We start from the raw sequence: 18,386 nt of genomic DNA on the forward strand, positions 1-18,386 counted from the left end.
TGCGACCACTAAACTACGAACCAGCGATCCGACGTAGCATCTAAAACTGATGCTTAGATTGTTCTAAAAAGTTCGGTATGGTAAGAACGGAACATCCAATTGTCACAGCTCAAGCACACAAACAGCCCAATCGATCCAGTTCTGTCGGCTCCAACCAAATGCCATGCTTTACCGATAAATACTTGCAAGAATCCATATATACGTGATTTGTAAACAAATCTCATGGCCTTTCCAAGCATAATTCAATGAGAGGGAGGATATACGTCAGAATCCACTGCTCCCACACAGGCACACACCCAAATCAGACCTCTGAAAAAGAAAAGCGACCTCCACTAGCTTTCCACCCCCAACACCTGCTATCCCAGGCCCCTCCATATAATGCAGCATTCCCAACTGGCAGCAATTCCTCCACAAGCCACCAGCCAAAACAACTCCAGTGAGAATGCAGAGTGGTCATAAAATCCACAGTAGCTCCCACCATTAACTCAAGGAAAGCAGTGCTAAAGTAGATGAGAAGTGGTTTGTGCATCCGAAGTTCATCCTATTTCCTTTTGGTTATTGAAAAGCTCTAGAGTGCTTGCAGTGCATTCTACTAGTTCTAATTTTTCATTCCTTGCATTATCACTCCTCTTTTTTTTAAGCTTTCTTAGTTTTAACTCTGGACTGCACAAGGTTGATGCAATGAACTCATGTTCTTCAAAATGGGCTAAATTTTTCTTTCAAGGTGATGGGTAATGTTGGTTAGATACTACAACAACAGATTAGATTCTGGAACCATGGTCATCGTGAAGAGCGCAAGCATCTTTTCCTGTGTAATTTAACAAAACTGATGGTCAAACTTCGAATGAACGTTACATCACATATAAAATTTACCTTTGAAAAGTTTTCCTAGAAAAAGGCCCATAGGCAATATAGACCACAAGGAGGAGATAATCCTCCCTTGATATCCCTGTACCACATTGAGACATATAAATCAAAATATAAAAGACAGTAGAATGAAAGGTGCCCAAAACTTTACAAGCCTTTAAGCATGTACTCCAAATGATCCACATTTACAGAAAAAAAGGAACAATATTTGCATAATTAATATTTGAGTTAATGAAGCATACCAGACCTTAAATAGATATCCAAGTGAATGCTGAAACTCAGCTATTCCTCTTGCTTCCTCCACCTAGCAGGCTGATCGACGTGGTTGCCATTCTCAATGCCACTGCCATTATCTCTTTCCGTCACTGGTTTTTCTAATATTCTTGCTTTTGCCTGTGGAGAGACACGATAAGTTTGCCCTGGATCTCGTCCAGCCCGATGATCCTAGGATAAACCATACAACACATTGGATGCCAGTTAGTTAAGATGTTATAAGAAATCGATCCAATGATGTTCAGTTAAGCTGGCACAGAGTGTATTAGATACCAGAAGACTTCACCAAACATGCTGTTATTCTAATTATATCATAACCAAGGACAAAGCCAACAGACTATGAAGTTAACATTATAAATCTCAGAATGAAATGCAAGTGAGAGAAGTAATAGATGTCAAACAGAATTTCATGATAGAAAGTACAAGAGCAAGGGTGTCCAGAGATAAAGAGGTCACAAAGTGTTGCCATGTATATAGACAGGTCACAAATTCTCTTACCTTTTTTCAATGCAAAAAGAATACTGACAGAATCCAGTGTGTTAATTTTTGTGTAGGTATTGCAATTTTTTTAAATATTGTTTGACCAGTACATCATCAGAGATTAATGAAACTAGAAATACCAATCTGACTGATGTGCTGTTTCAAACTTTCCACTTATAACTAAGGCACAAGTAGCATAATGAATTAATGATCAATATGCAAGAAGTACCAGTCCTTCTAGCTCAAACATTTTAGCACTAGTGGTATAAAGATGGATATTAAGAAGCATTTAGGTGTTCCTGTTCAAATTTAAACTCCAGAAATATTGTTGCAGACCACTTAAAGAAGGATAATGCAGATAACGTTCGTAGTAGAATACAACTAAAATGGGAATGCTAACGGCGTGCGTGTAATATGATACAGAAATATAGATTTAGGGAATTCAATTATCAGCATGTGAAGGGTCGCATGCAGAAATAGTAGACAGCTTGGTACTACTTGTTATCTTCTAAAAAGACCCAGAGATTAGCTCCACTGGCGTCATAGAGATGCGATCTTAACTTACATCTCGGTATGGGAAATCATCAGCTTCAAGCATATGTATCACATGACCCATCTTTGGCCTCTTTTGTGAATCAGGGTCCACACAGCGCAGTGCTACTAAGAGCGTCCGTTTCAATGCCCTTGAAGAAGGTTTCTCGAGCATTTTTGGATCCAAAACTCCTTCACAATTGCGGTTACCAACCAATGTCTTCAGCCACTCTACCAGATTAACCTGAAACACTCCTCTGTCGACTAGATCAGCATCAATACAAGAACTTTCAAAAAAAAAATAAAAGGCAAAAACATTCAATACTGACCTCTCCTGGAGGCCTATTATAGTCAACTGGATTCCGACCAGAAACTATCTCCATAATAAGAATCCCGAAACTATAAATATCGCTTGCTTCATTCAGCATACCAGTGCCAGCATATTCAGGTGCCACATAACTATTAACAGACAGAAACAGGAAATTGTTAATTTCTCTTGCAACCAAGTTCGAGTATTATAGACAAAAAATAGTGAAGATATTCAAACTAACCCAAATGTTCCCATCACGCGCGTTGTAACATAGCTCCTCTCGGAGCTCAAGAGCTTAGCGAGGCCAAAATCTGAAAGTTTGGGATTCCACTGCCTATCAAGCAATATATTGCTCGATTTAATATCACGGTGAACAACCTTCGGCTCAAGTCCCTCATGTAAGTACAGTAACCTACATTTCCATAGGCCAGCTTTCAAGAAATGGAGAAAGAATGAGATATACTGAAACTGAACAAGGATAAAGAATAACAACATCCAACCATACCCTTTAGCTGTTCCAAGTATTATGTTCAGCCGAATCTTCCACGTCAACGGGCTTATGGGTCCAACATCCCCATGAAGCCACTGCTCTAAGTTGCCATTATCCACATACTCATATACGAGCATCCTGAAACCGAAAAGAAGCAGATGATTAGGAAATAAAGCATTCCTAAACAATCCAGCATCATACTTCAATCCACTATAATTCCAGCATCTTTATTGTGCTAAAGTGAGATGACAAGAACCAAAAGGGCAGCAGAATTTAGTACCTATGAGCTCCTTCTGCACAATACCCTAGCAATCTCACTAAATTTTTGTGTCGAACACGACCGATTGCTTCTACTTCTACTTTAAATTCGTTCTCAGCTTGACCCCTGAAAATCCAACAGCATTAGTTGAAGGACAAACATGTTGAAATTGTCGTTCATGTCCATCATACACCAATAGCAATAACTTGTCCGCAATTTGAACTATGTTATGTTATAACCCAGTTAAAACTCCAATTCTCATGAAACTATTCTAAATTCAAACAGGAATGAAGATTTTGTTTGCGAAGATAGTACAGAGCTATACAGATGAGTCCTCAATTCTCATGCAACCACTATAATTTCAAAGCGAAATGATGAATTTGTTGCAAAAATGGTTGGAAAGCTCTCAGCTTGCGCAGATGATTACCTGTCATTGAGCAAGTTCTTGACAGCAACTTGAGTGTTGTCCTCCAAAACACCATGATACACAATCCCATACCCGCCTTCTCCGATCACATTCTCATCGGCAAACATATTGGTTGCCGCCTCGAGCTCCCTAAGGGTGTACCAATGCCCCCACCCCAAGTGAGAGACCTCGGGGACGGCCGGTGAGGCCTGCTCCAGTAATCGGTTCTCGCCGCTCCCATGCGACGATCCACCGCCGCTCCTGCGCTCCGGGAAGGTGATCCGATGGTCCTTCCCGGTTTCCACACGGATTTTCTGGAGCCCAGCTGGGGCCTCCTCCTCCGACTGCCGCTTGACAGGGAGGAGAACAGAGGGCTGGGAATCGGAGGGGGGGTTTAGGAGGAACTGGGCGAAGGGCTTGGGACCGGAGGGGCGGGAAGGGTGGTCGGCGCCGACTTCCTGGATTTCTTTGGAGATGTTAGGAATCGTGGGGCCTGTCCTGCGCTTGGAGGCGTACCAAAGGGAGAGCAAGAACAGAAATAGGACGAAGGCAGCGCCAACGCAGATGCCTACCACCGCCCACAAGTGGAGGCCAAAGATGGCCGTGGGCTCGGAGAGATCAGCGTCCGACATACCCTTCTTCTTCTCCTCCTCCTTGCTGAAATAGTGGAGGAGAGGTCAGAAATGGGCGCGGTGATAAGGATCGCACTTTTGGAAGGAATGGGGGCAGCGCATGAGGAAAGACTCGATTTTTGCGAGGACTGCAGCCGTGGAAGAGGATTTGACTGCTTAAAAATTGGATTTTGCAGAGAAATCTCGGAGTGGAAGAGGATTCGATTGCTTAAATTTGGATTTTGGATGGATGGAGAGAGAGAATATGGGGACAATGAGATTCAACATGATCGGAGGAGCAGAGGAGAGGTCTGTGGGAGAAATGGAAACTGGAAGAGAACGAAAGAATGGCTTTTTTTAAAAATGAGAAGAAGAGAGAGAGCAGGAGGAGTGGAGTGTATGGGAAGTAGGTGAAGCAGAGAAGAATATTAACATGGAAGTGACGAGTCCTGCATGCACGGAGGAGGAGCAACAGATGGCGCCGCAGAGCTCCGACCCTCAAACAGGAGAAATAGGTAGGTGGGTGGGTCACAGAAGTGGAAGAGTGAAGGCAGTGGAAATGGAACTTACGAGAGATGGAATACTCGAAGAGGTCGCAGCTGTGATGATGGGACTGCTGGAATAAATAGAAGCATTCACTGCAAAGATGCCAATTTAGGTGTAGAATTATCACGCTAGCTCCAAATTTTAATGCAGTGCCGGTTTCGAGCTTTTGGAGCCTCGGAATCATGGGGAGAGCCTGGGTATCGGGGCCCCAGTAGATGCTTTCGGATACCCACAGCCTCAGATAAAACAGTGTTCCGGTGTGGGTAGGGAATAAGATAAGGAGTAGATAAAAAGCACATATATTTTTTTAAAAAAATGGAATGCCATTCTTTATGGCATATATCAATAATTATTAAATATTTTATAAAATTATTAACTGAATAATTTATATCTGAAACATTCTTTCAACCTAAATAATCTAAATAGTTAATGCTAGAAACATGGGATCCAGATGGCTTATGTCAAAATATATGTATATATTTTTTACCTCTGCTTTCCACACCAAATGTAGATGAATATAGTTAAAATAATTAAAAAATAGTTAAACGAGTAGAAAAAAATTCAGCCAGCTGTGTTGGCAACCTGATACAGTAATTTATCAGCAAACAGTTGAAAATTTACAACCTGCATCAGATTTTAATGGCATTTCAATTAATGAGGTGATTGTTCATTGGGGAACCTCGTTCTTTTAATAGATTAATACCATATCTGGTTTCTTATTTGTGTCACAAAACTCGAGTTTTAGAACTCCGAAGCATCATTGGAATGAGCTCAGGGACAAATAAGGGAGTACGTGCATTGATTTCGGAGCATGTGCCCTCCGTAGCCCGGTTGTTTCCCACTTCAAAGACAATAAAGAGCCTCTGACAATGGGAAAGAGAAAAAGACCCTTTTTTTTGGGTAACAATAAGACCTTTTTTAGGACTCAAATCAAAAAAGGCGTTGGTGCAAGCTTTGCTATGCCAACTGATCTCAACCATCCAATCCATGGAACTCAAATATAGCAGAGCTGATCTTAACCATCCAATCCATGGGCCTCATATTCCACAGACCACACCCGAAATATTAAATTGCTGCAGTAACTTGAGCGGAGATAAAGCTGTAAAATTAAAAAATCAAAAAACAGTAAAAAAAATAACTTATTTTATTATTATTATTTTATAATAGTAAGGTCTACTCTCGCAATTTGAATCATATTTTTCTTCGACTTTTTTTGCCTAAAGTAAATATAAATAGCAAAAATAAATTTTAAAAAACTAATTTTTTTTGAAAATATCTCAACTACTATATTAGTTATACTTTTGTTGCTAAAAAACTAAACTTCTTTCGAAAATAAATCTAGACTATTATTTTAATTATACTTTTATTACTATGCTTGATTCTTCTTCGATTGAAAGGTATGTTCTGTCAAAATTATACTCAAAAAAAACTTCCAGTTTGAATGATATATTTCATATTCCAAATGATAGAATTTGAATCTGATAGCTAGAAACGCCTTCTCTAAAAAATGGACATCATGATGTAGATTTTAAAAAGTTGCCTAATGAAAAAAAAAACATCTAAATCGTATGTTATATGATTAAATTATAACATCGAAAAATTTAGCTTGCGATTCGACTTTTCGATATGGCAAATTTTACTTCTGGATCTTATCTAGTTCTATCCATAGTGGCTAAATGATCTATATCGAGCATAGAAATTCTTCTGAATTAGCGTTATTTGCATCAATTATATGGTGTGGAGACTTAGAGTAATTTTAACCTTGGAAGCAATTATTTATAATAATATTTTCCTTCAAAAGTAAAGAAGGCCGACCAGCTTCTGACCATTTCAATATGGTGAAAGATGATCCAGCATAAACGATCCAAACTAGAAAGTAGTCCAAATAAGATCAGTATTTAATGCACAAAATGGTGGGACTGGGACCTTACTCTTTTTTTCCTTTTTTTTTTTTTTTTTGTTAAAATAAAAGGGGAAGGAGGGAGAAAGGGACGAGCCCGCCCCTATCCCATCAGGAGAATATTTGATGCAGACATAAATGACCATGTATTGAGCACCCCGACCGGTTTTACTCATACCCTCTCCATCCGTGGGCTCGGCTCGGATACCTCTCTGGGCTCCGATACGAACGCTTCATGTGAGTACATCACACTTGGCACCACCGAGACTACCAGCGGACCAGTAATCCTTTTAAACTACGTGTCTAAGCAAGAAGTATCCGATCTTTACAATTTAATCGATGTCTGTGCATTTCGAACTCGGAACCACTTAGTTAAGAGTAAAGCTCCATTTTTCTGAGCTACCATCCGAGTGGCTTACTCTTATCTTCAGTGCCTATTTTAACTTTTAACTGCATTTCTCTCAAGGTACCTGTCGAGGAACATGAGAAGATCTATTCCAGCTTGTGTTAATGATTGCTTGAAGAAAGGACAGACACTGAACCAATGCCTTCAGCCACAACCATAACTCAACACGGCTTCCATTGCTTTCCAAAGTTTAAGGGTACTCAATTGGTTTTGACCTACCCAGTATCTCTACTATAATACTATGTTAAAATCATCGTTTATCCTAAAATTTTAAACTAATAAAATGAGATAAATTTATTTATATATTTTATATTTTTTTAGACCTAACCGTTGGCTCTGATCACATCCCATTCTCCTATATCAAGTTACATTTTCAAAATTTTATTATAGATAAAAATTTACCTTGAGCAAAAGAAATCTGGGCTCGGATGTGACTTGTGAGGCCAGCCCTTGTATTTATACAGAAAGTCTAGAGTTCAAGTGAGTTATTTTTTCAAAAAATTGATCATCAAATATGAGTTGAGTTTTTTTTTTTTTTTTTTGACTAGAAATTCTAGATTCAAATGTCAGGCCAGCCCATGTATTACTTATACAGGTCGGACTCCTTCCTTTTTTTCATAAAAAAAAAACTATACGTTTTCTTATTCCCATGGATATACTTAAACCTGATTGGTTTGATTCAACCTAATTATCAACAAAAAAAAAAATTATGGGTTATAACATTATATATGTGTAATGTCTAATCAGCTCCTGTCATGGGTGATAACGTTCGTTAGCTTTAATATCTACATCAAAATCCAGCAATGTGAAGCTCCCAGGAAAAAGACTTTGGTGATGAAACTGTACCTTACCGTGTCATCATCAATGAAAGTGGCCAAGGTTATTTTTTTGTTATGTTAACCACTGCCAATAGATAACCTATTCTATTTAAAAAATACATCACCCAAACCGCACCAAATCGGCCGTATGTGGGAGCCACCTATCTTCCATTGTTATTTTTAAGATGAATAGCTTTCTACTTGGGCGAACAGGACAAGGGTCGCATCTTCCGCACCAAAGAGGGAGCCATATTTCTCCTCCCAAATTCATCATTGGATCACGCAATAGTCGCTTTGAGAACCATACAGTTAGATGCATCGAAGCATACGGAATGCTCTAATATTTGTGCAAAGTGTGATCTAATAGTTGACAACACTAGAGAGGATCAATCATTCTATCGCCCAAAAGATGTAGCCCGAGCTCTTGACTATATCCGAATGGTCTCACCCTTACTACTATCGACGGATATTCAAGTATCAGATGTTTCGACCTTGTTAATCTATCTCAACTATGGCCCTATTTGGAAGAGCTTTTGGAAGTAGAACCGTTGGAAGTAGAGCTTTCTGAAGTAGAGCTTTTATAAAAACTTGTTTGCTGTTTGGTAACCACATTTTTAAAGTGTTGTAGCACTTTAACATGTATTTGGTAAACAAACTAAAAGGTACTTTTGTATAATAAAATTACCATAAGGATATTATACAGTATTATGCAACAAAGTATAATAAAATATAACATATATATAGTACAATATTATAGTAATGTAATATAATATTATTATAATATAATAATATAACATTGTATACTATAGCATAATAATTTAATATAATATTAAATTATTTAACATAATATACTAATGTATTATGATATAATATACTATAATGTTATATTTATAGTATAATACAACAATAAAGATATAAAATATTATAATTATTACTGTACATTAATTTTTCATAATATAATATAATATTAAATTATTTTATATAACATATTAATGTATTATGAGATAATATAATATTATATTTATAGTATAATACAATAATAGAAAAAAAGAATATCTTTTCACGGAAGGGAGTCTGATCTACGGCTAGGATTCTTTATTAGGACCCTCCAAAAGCTCCCCCGAAACAAGGCCATATGTCTCCCTCCATTAGGCCATGTAAAATTGGTAGAAAGCCTTTCTATATTGCTCAGACACAATGCCCATAGAAATTTCCAACATCAAAACATCGTAACACCATATCTAACAAAATACTACTTCAGTTCATAACTAGTAGCTGGGATTAGAGAAATAAAAAATTTTGCATTTACCGAGTCAAATCCCTGATGGAAAGAACCTCCTGGAGATCACAGTTATGCATGCTTAAGGGCATGGCACGTTCAAAACACAAGTCGTTACCAAAACAGTCCTAGCGTGCAAGTGATTCGCCCATGGAATAAACCTAATCAAGAGAAGCCATCTTTCTAATTAAACTAACTTCCTAGCTGGCTTGATTTGATTTAAATAGCCTAACCGATAACCATGAATAATATATGATCCTTTATGTCACTTAGTATGATATGGGCTTTTCACTAAAACAGTAAATCGCTTAATCTAATTACCTGGCCCATGGACCCAACTTTTATTGGGGCTTTGTGATTTGCAAAAAGAAACATACTGCGGTATCTAGTTCAAACGCCTTTAAAACAAGTCGTAGCTTCAGCAAAGGCCCAGGAATATGAGGTCCGTTATCTAAAGAGGTCCTACACTTTACCTTGGAGCGATGTATGGGCGTATCTTGGTAGTCCATGGGTCTTTTATTTTATTTTATTTTATTTGTACAACGGCTATTCACATTGCTCTAGCACAGGGGTGGAGAGGCAGCTATATATTATGTCCAAAGGGCCTCTCCCGAATGTTGAGTAGTAAAGAAGCGACTTAGTCTGCCGCCATAATCACCTCCCGATACACATGTACGGCTTGAAAGGAACCTCAATCTCTCACTATCCTGCGAATGTCACTAAAGAGTGGGTGTACGTCTCCCCATTAATCCTCATCCTGAACTCACTCGATCACCATGGTTGAAGAATCCCTTTTAAGGGAGATGCAATTTGCCCCTAACACATGTCTCGCGTAGGTGATGCTCTTTCATGTTGCCCTGAGCTCCGCTCCTATAACTATCATGTCAAAGGTGCATCGCCCCCTAGTTGCAATTAACCTGGAGTCATGATCCATGATCATAAGCCCATGCCTCTTTTGTCTCCACCTGCAGATATGCTTCCGTCAAAGTTTACCTTGAGATGGCTAGAGGGGTGGGAGCTCCTAAAAAATAAAAGCAAATCTTGGTGCTACAACAGTGAGGTGGGGGTCTCAGATGTTCCTAACCATTTCAGATGAAGTTGATGTGATAACCTTGGTGATCTTAGCAACATGACAGAGAGCTCTATCTACTGCCGTTCTAGAAGATCTGAGCATTTCTATCCAACTAAATATGGTTGGCCAGCTAAACACAAGTGATGTCCCACTTAGTAGTGCTCGGTCTTCGCAAAAACTCCCTGAGATGGAATAGAAGGGCCTCTGCCGATCTCGCAGATTGCATCAACGTAAACAAAGCCCTCCCCCAAATCTGTGCTGCCCAAAGACATCCGAGAAGAGCATGGTTGATGCGCTCCTTCGTGTTAGGCCCGCCCAAAACCCAGGGAATTGAGCCAGCCCACGTGACCCCCCATTCTCGAGTGAATACAGTGAGATAAGATCAAAGCCAACACCCTTATCGTAGAAGGATATTGCTTTCTTTTTCTTAAGCGGTTGAGGCCAGCCCAAAAATTAAAGGCTGACCCACGGGCAACTTTATGCCTCTCGGAATTCCATTCCTTAAAATTGCCCAGCTAAATACACATGAACTACCTACCCCTCGTTGTATGATTGCAGTGAAATGAGATAAATTAGACTTTTGGGTGGTAAATTTGTTCCTTGTCAGTCTATTTTCAAATGATGCCTTTAATCATTTTAATGGCCACTCGTATTTTTCCTAGTTTGCCCAGTTAATTGAAAAGTCTTTTATACAGCATAGTTAGAAAATTAGATATGGAAGAGAAATTAGATACCTATTTCATTTAGAACCATGCAGAATATTTTCCTCACGTTCTTTACCGACGAGAGATCAAGCATGGGCTAGAAGAAATAAGAAAGGTCATGAAGAATAAAGTAACCATAAATGATAGTTAAGAGAGGAATAAATGTTTTAGTAGGTTACTCATGTTTCATATTGATATAGTTCGGATTTATTATTCTCCAAATCTCATTTGATAGCTCAACCTGCCAATCAGACAACGGCATGTGTTCAGTAAAATCAACGGTTAACTAAATTCCTAAGAAATCTATAGAATTGGTTATAACTTGGTATGATCTTAACATATCCAAAAAATAATTTCGTAACTGACTAGCAGAAAAAAAAAAAAAAACGCCCCAATCACGGTGTATCTAAAGAAGAATATTCTAATCACTCCGATCGATGGATATGGAAAGAGCTCGTCCATGAATAGCACGATTCTAATCATATAGATTCCCATCCTCTCTCCTACAACTACTATGTACAGAATTCTAGGTATGAAGAGATATCCGAATATTATGTTTTTGTATTTCTATCCATTCTGTTCAAGCAACTCATGTTCGTTTTCAATAGTTGCAGGATAGCTCTAGTATCGTGCTACGTTCCTCCAACTCAACCGAGCAGAACAGCTTAACCGGTCAGCTTGTGTGAGATCAAGTTTTGAGCAGCAGCTTATATGAACTTGGTATGATGTAAAAGTCTTTTCCTATATAGAATTTTTTATATATGAATGGGGAATGATAATATACATGATTTCATCAACGGAACAAATATCTAAGCAATGCACGTTTTAAGCGCAGTCCTCCAGGAACCTTCCTCGCACAGAGCGAGCTCCCTCCTGTACCCTCATGCTGGCCACAAGTCTGGTGCTTCGCGGATCACCATCACAACCCACGTGCTACAATTGGATGGATAATATCCTTCACACGCGTCTCACGCAAAGATGGACACCAGCCGCAAAAATTCTTGGCCGACAGATAGGCCATCACCGACTAAATCACACGATCGGACGGCTAGGATTCGCACTCAACCGAGGAGGGCCCAAGGATCACCGTCTTTCGCTGCGAGGAATTCCGTACGCTAAAAAGGGGGAGTCCCGGACCCGATGCGGTCGTTGGTCAAAGCGGGCCGGGGGAGGCGAGCCAGCTGGGAACACGTGCGGCCTTGGTCTGGCACGTGCACGGGTAGCAAGGCGGGCGGAGGACTGCCCGCGCCCGGCATCTTTGCCGGGTTGACCGGGAACACGCCTTCCTTCCCAGGTGGTCCCCAACTCCGCACGCTTGCGCGTGCACAACGCGACACGTCGCCCGTGTGAGCCCCACCGCATTCCGCGGTCGACGTGTCGTCGTTTTGAGAGCCCGTCATAGACAGCCCTCGTTGGTTCGTTGCTTTGTGGTCGTGCCGTACGATTGGAGCTCCCAACAAATAGCAGATCCTCCGATGGGTCCCACACTGTAACGCAGCATCATAGGACGCGTGCAGGCCATTGATCGGGTGGAACGAGTGTGTGCCGTACGAGGGTAACAGCAGAGGAAGGTCGATGGCGTGGTCTTCACAGAATATTTGCACCCGGAGGGTAGGGAGCCGGTGGCTGGTGGACGGACGCCCGGGGCCCGCCAATTTCCCGGTCCTATCCTCTCCCCGATGTTTGACCGCCCACCCCCGATACCCTTTGACCCATCCATCCCAGCCGTGCAAACTACCTAGAGAGGCGAGCATTCGCCGATGGAGGGCCTCGATCTACTCGAACTGGCGAGATTCGGGACGCACTAAACCCCAGCGGGGTACGAGCTGGCCAATCTGGGAAAGGACGACCATTGGATCAGTGGAGCTTCCAGGTGGGAGGAAGCGTCCCACGGGGCCGACGTTCCCCTCAACGCCCACCAATATTCCCACATTTTCAGTAGGGTGATGGTAACGGGAGTGGGATGTCTAAAGGGCAAGAAAACAAGGCACATGCATGCGACCCTCCTCCCTCGAGGAAGGCGCAATCCGAAAGGGCTATTTTGGGAAGGCTGGATCTCGAGCGAGGGCAGCTACCCGCACGTGTGAAGACCCCGATAAGAGGCACCAGCCCACGCCTCCTTGACACCCAAGACCAAGAGACCGGAGCTAGCTATCAGATAGACCGGTCGATTTCCAAAGGGAGGGGAAGAGAGAGGGAGAGCTGGGAATAGTTTGTGAAGTGAGGGGATGCCAGGGAGCGTGGCGCCGTTGGACCTGGAGGGGGTGACGGTACCGTATCACTACCGGTGCCCGATCTCGCTGGAGTTGATGCGGGATCCTGTCACCGTGTGCACTGGCCAAACCTATGACCGGCCGAGCATCGAGTCATGGGTGGCGACCGGGAACACGACGTGTCCCGTTACCCGCACGCCGCTTACCGACTTCACTCTTATACCGAATCACACTCTGCGCCGCCTCATCCAGGAGTGGTGCGTTGCTCACCGCTCGCTTGGGGTGGAGCGGATCCCGACACCGAAGCAGCCGGCCGATCCGAGCCTTGTCCGGCTCCTCGTCTCCCAGGCCTCCGCCGGGGAGCCCGGCACTCGCGCCGCCGCGCTCCGGCGTCTCCGTTCGCTCGCGCGGGAGAGCGATAAGAATCGGACGGTGATCTCCACACACGAGACCCGCTCGGCGTTGATCGAGATCGCGTTCGAGGATCCGGATCCGGATCTGGGGCTGGAGGCGATACGGGTGCTGGCGATGTGCTCGCTGACGGAAGGGGAGAGCGCGGAGGTGGCGGGGCGGCCGGAGAGGCTGAGGAGATTGGTGGAGGTGATGAGGGAGCACCCGGCGATGGAGGCGCGGATCAGCGCGGCCGCGGTGCTGGAGGCGGTGGCGGCGGGGGCGCGTTCGGCGGAGGCGCGGGCGGCGGTGGGGGCAACGGAGGGGGTGATGGAGGGGCTTGTGGGGCTGGTAGAAGAGAAGGGGAGTAGTGCGCGGGCGGTGCGGGTGGGGATCCGGGGGCTGTTCTCCCTGTGCCTGGCGAAGGAGAACCGAGGGCGGGCGGTGGCTGCGGGAGCGGCGGCGGCGGTGGTGAGGCGGATCGTGGACCTAGCGGCGGAGCGTGGGGACGCGGAGCGGGCGCTGGCGACGGTGGAACTGCTGTGCCGGACAGAAGGTGGAAGGGAGGCGGTGGTGGCGGGGGCGGGGGGCGGGGCGGCGGCGGTGGAGGCGCTGGTGAGGGCGATGGCCGGGAAGGCGTCGGAGAGGGCGGCGGAGCACGCGGCGGGGGCGCTGGTGGCGGTTGTCGGAGGGTCAGAGTGTCTTCAGAGAGAGGCGGTGGGGGCCGGGGTGGTGACTCAACTCCTCCTAATGGTGCAAGGGGGGTGTTCGGACCGCGCCAAGAGAAAGGCTCAGGTCCTCCTGAAGCTTCTCCGGTCGGCGTGGCCTCACGACGACTACATCGCCAACTCCGACGACTTCCTACAGCCTTTCTAAAACTCTGTTAATTCACAATTAATTTCTTCCTTCTTTCTTTCTTTTGTTAATTTTGAGATAATTAAGTCGATATTATTCCTTATTTCCATTAATCGATGGGGGTAAAGAGACACGGAGCTGAGATTAGAGGGGAGTGGAGTGGGGAGTTTGTGTATGTGGGCATAAGAGTGGCGTTTGTATTGTGGAATGGATGGTCTGGGATTTGGAGAGTGTATGTATGGTTTTGTATGCATGGATTTGGATTTGGATTTGGAAAGGATGGATAGGTAACTTGACTTCAATTGCGATGCTATTTTCTCTGAGTTATTTTTGTTAGTAATTTTGTGGCTTTTCACTTTTATTTTTTGGTTGGGAGTTAAGTACACAATGGACAGCAAAAGTAGAACAAAAGCTGTTCTACTTTGCCTGGTAGCCGCAGAATGGAATGTTATGCTTTCTTTAGATTTGAGGGAGGGAGCTGCGTTTCATTATCTTTCCACCTTTTTGACTCTGACTAAGGTCAGTCATGGTGTGGTAGGTGAACTCTCTCTGTCCTAATCCCTAGATATATCTTTTTGTGTGTTCTCAAATGAGCTTTTTCATTAGCTGCAGATAGCTGTTATGGTTGGCTAGGTAGTATCAAGAATAAATTTGAGTCTATGAGCAGCATTAATGGAGATCAATGAATCTAGTGCATGAGTAGGTGGCAAACGTACAATCAATTTATAGAACAATCATAATTTGCCTGTAATTTAAAGATTTCTTTCAACAAAATGATGCTAAAATTTTAAGTTAAACGACGGAAAGGAGTAGGAAGTTATGTACAGAAATCATTGGTGACATAGAGAAGGACATTGCAGACTAGAGCAAAATTTTCAAAGCACTTGTAATACTGAAACTTTTCTTCTTTTAATTTGTTTAATTTTAATCTAAGATGTCTTAGTTATGATCCCATATGAACCTGAAAATAACAGAAAAGGTGAGAGGAATTAGCTATATTGCCTAACTAAGAAAAAGATCCCCAATAGACATAATCATATTGCCTCAGTAGACATGATGGAAGTCACAGGGCTTTCAAGTTCCTATGCCTTCTACAAAGGATTTTCTCTTTTCTTTTTTTTGGTACATTGGGGGTCAAAGACCCAGAGTAAAAACTACTGCCTAACAAAAGCAATACCAGCTGCATCTGCCATCACTAAAGGTCTGATATGCTGTGGAAGAAGGGCATGAAGTGTTTAGTGCTTGGGTGGTGAGCTGGTGCTTGTGATTGCTCCCCCTGCCTTTGAATGCAATTTGTCTTGGGGAATCCAAGTGGGAATTATAGCCTGGCAAGAAGGAAGATGGCAAGAGAGGGAGAGGTATAGAGAGAGAGAGAGAGAGAGAGGGAATGGGATGGTTGGTTGTTGGTCATGAATCATGGTTGTGATGGTCATGACATGAAGATGGATTGAACCATAAGATGACATGGCTTGGCCAATTTAAGATCAAATCCAGTGGCCAACACATTGAATGAGAGAGCCACCTTTGTCCTTTTCCATCTACTCTTTTTGTTTTTTTTTTGTCTAATGTGGCCCGTGGGTGTCATTTAAGGGGAAGTTGATGGAGTTCAACTCGACTTTCGCTGATGGTCCTCATATCCTCCACCAATGGGAAGCCATTTAGCCCACCGATTAGTTTGCGATGGGTCCCATGGAATTGATACCTTAAGCCGAAGTAAGGATGAGGATAAGAACTCCGTGACCAACATCCACAGATATGAGATATGAGCTTGGAAATTTTGGAGAAGAATTTAGCTCAAAAAAAGGTTTTGGAGAATAATTTCCCTTTAACATTCCCTCCTACTAGCTTTTCTTTTCCTTTAAAAAAAAAGTGTTTTCTGTTAACCTACTTTTCCTGGAGATTAAAGTGCCATGACTCAATAAATATTTTTTTATAAAAAAATGAAGTACTATTGTAATTTGTATTCTTTTTTAAGTTTTTAGTGGCATATACATGTTATCATGTTGAGTTCTGAAAATATGTAAAATTACCTCTTTTTAGTGAAATTATTTCTACATCAGTGGCTTAATTCATGACCGCTTATAAGTTATCTTATTGGTTATTAGCATCTACATGGGTAATTAATGAGTACACTTTTGACAAAATAAATGCCCATGGATACTCTTCTTTCTACTAGATCCAAATCGACCAATCAGAAGAATCCCTTTGGAGCTGCCTTTGTGAGAATGTCCACAGATGCTATAGAAAAATCCAGGATTAACATGTATTATTTCTACTAAACCATGAAGGAGCTCTAGGTCAAATATGAAACCTGTATGCATGACAAAGTAAAATGGTCTTGATATCAAAATAGTTCATAATTACTGACATGGCCCATAGGTTCCAAGCCCACCAAATCCTGTGTAGCCCATGGCAAAAGCATCCATCTTCTGTCTTCTTAATTTGCTGGAGAGCCAGATCCATTCTTACCTTGACAACCTTTGTTGCTTGTAAAAATTTAACAGGACCAGTGAAATATATTTATATATTACCGTTTTAAGATGGTATGAACTAGGGACTTGGATTCACTAGGAAGGACTGACTCTCACTAGCCAGCGAGACGATATTGATGAAGACCATGGCAGGTTCACCTTCGAGCTCGCTATCAGCCTGTCATGGCTTCACCGTCCGGTCGACAGAGGGCCAAGCCCAAGGATTGGAAAGTTTTTTTTTTTGTTACACCTGCGCCTCACATGATACGCATGTGAGAATAGCCAACAAAGTCAGAAAAAAAGAAGCTAGCGAAGAGCATATGGAACCTCTGTTTGGTCCACCCAGAAGAACCTACCAGAGTGGTGCGCCACATAGGAGGTCATCCAGTCCGCTGCACTGTTCATCTTCCGATAAACAAGAGAGTTTGCTTACAGATTTTGGGTGGTGCTCGGCCTCTGGCCATTCTTGATGGGGGTGCTCGCCTGCTCGGCTTCTAGCCATTCTTGATGGGGCTTACAGGTGAGGAGGCGTTATGGGCCTCCCTCGGCCTACAATTTCGAAAGCTGCTCTCTTGGTATCTAATCTTCATGCAGTTCTGCATGTGGAATTAGTTCAGTTAATTGAGTTGGTCTTTAATGAGCTCCATAGTCAGCTAAGGGAGAGTCATATGTATTGATTAGATATCAATTTATTATATATATATATATTTATGAATTAAATACCTCAATTCCAAGAAGGTAAACAAAATAAAACAAAACTCTTAATTAACTTGTCATGCACCATCCATGGGAACTGGTGCCATAATGAATATGTGCCAATTTTATTAGGAAAATGCTCTATAAGCACAATATGTCTGAGACCCATAGAAACATTTGATTGTTTCGTTGTATCACGTTTATTTCCTCCTCCCTTTCGTAGAAAAAATCTTCCAAGAATAACATACTCACCTTCATAATATCGTCACAACACAACGGCTTCAAAACATGCAGTATGAATTCGTAGGGAAACACAATGAAACCACACTACAACGTATACAGCTGCTTTCTTTCTTTTTTTTCTTTCTTTCTTTCTAAATATTTCCTGAAAAATTACTACGTTTCTGTAAAACGTGATTCTGCCGCTCAATCCCTTTGCAGTTGTTAGTATAAGAGTTATATGAAGTGTCGCAGTAGTTGCACTGAAATAGGGAAGGGCCTTACTTCCTTTTAACTTTGGAAACTCCTCTTGCAGCAAACATAATGCTTGAAGTAAACATAATTAATGTTTTTACACTACATTCATCACCTAATGGTCGTCTAAAAGGAAAAAATTCTCTCAATAAATCATCGAGCCAAGTAAGGGCTGATATTTTTCTTCAAATTTCACACAATATAATGGTATCAAGCCTATATAGGATCTGAAAGGAGCAAATATTAGACTGAGAAATATAAAACCACTTAGAGAAATTTAAAGGAGCTAAGAAAGATGAGTGAAAGAATGCGCTGTCCATAACTTCTATGGGAAT

At 42.2% G+C, this 18,386-nt stretch overlaps 2 protein-coding genes across 2 annotated transcripts; one reads left to right on the plus strand and one right to left on the minus strand.

Annotated features, from left to right (window-relative positions):
- Positions 1 to 991: 991 nt before the first annotated feature.
- Positions 992 to 4,855, minus strand: LOC103703190 (probable serine/threonine-protein kinase At1g01540). Its single transcript, XM_008785962.4, has 7 exons — positions 3,638 to 4,855; positions 3,232 to 3,336; positions 2,967 to 3,089; positions 2,703 to 2,873; positions 2,481 to 2,610; positions 2,186 to 2,395; positions 992 to 1,311 (listed from the first exon to the last, which is right to left on the minus strand). The coding sequence occupies exons 1-7, from the start codon at positions 4,246 to 4,248 to the stop codon at positions 1,150 to 1,152; spliced, it is 1,512 nt and encodes a 503-aa protein (XP_008784184.2). The 5' UTR covers positions 4,249 to 4,855; the 3' UTR covers positions 992 to 1,149.
- An 8,177-nt stretch (positions 4,856 to 13,032) lies between these two features.
- Positions 13,033 to 14,723, plus strand: LOC103703189 (U-box domain-containing protein 25-like). The gene has a single exon (XM_008785961.4). It carries the CDS (start codon positions 13,181 to 13,183, stop codon positions 14,429 to 14,431), a length of 1,251 nt encoding a protein of 416 aa, XP_008784183.2. The 5' UTR covers positions 13,033 to 13,180; the 3' UTR covers positions 14,432 to 14,723.
- Positions 14,724 to 18,386: the final 3,663 nt, after the last annotated feature.

Source organism: Phoenix dactylifera, chromosome 10 (genome assembly GCF_009389715.1).
Source record: "Phoenix dactylifera cultivar Barhee BC4 chromosome 10, palm_55x_up_171113_PBpolish2nd_filt_p, whole genome shotgun sequence".
Taxonomy (NCBI): domain Eukaryota; kingdom Viridiplantae; phylum Streptophyta; class Magnoliopsida; order Arecales; family Arecaceae; genus Phoenix; species Phoenix dactylifera.

What these genes read in the sequence shown, in the direction of transcription:
- LOC103703190 (XM_008785962.4), bottom strand. Translation starts at nt 4,248, where the DNA reads ATGTCGGACGCTGATCTCTCCGAGCCCACGGCCATCTTTGGCCTCCAC. An exon ending in CGCGTGATGGGAACATTTGG is followed by an intron (nt 2,611 to 2,702) that starts GTTAGTTTGAAT and finishes GTCTGTTAATAG; the next exon opens with TTATGTGGCACCTGAATATG. An exon ending in ATGATTTCCCATACCGAGAT is followed by an intron (nt 1,312 to 2,185) that starts GTAAGTTAAGAT and finishes GGTTTATCCTAG; the next exon opens with GATCATCGGGCTGGACGAGA.
- LOC103703189 (XM_008785961.4), top strand. Translation starts at nt 13,181, where the DNA reads ATGCCAGGGAGCGTGGCGCCGTTGGACCTGGAGGGGGTGACGGTACCG.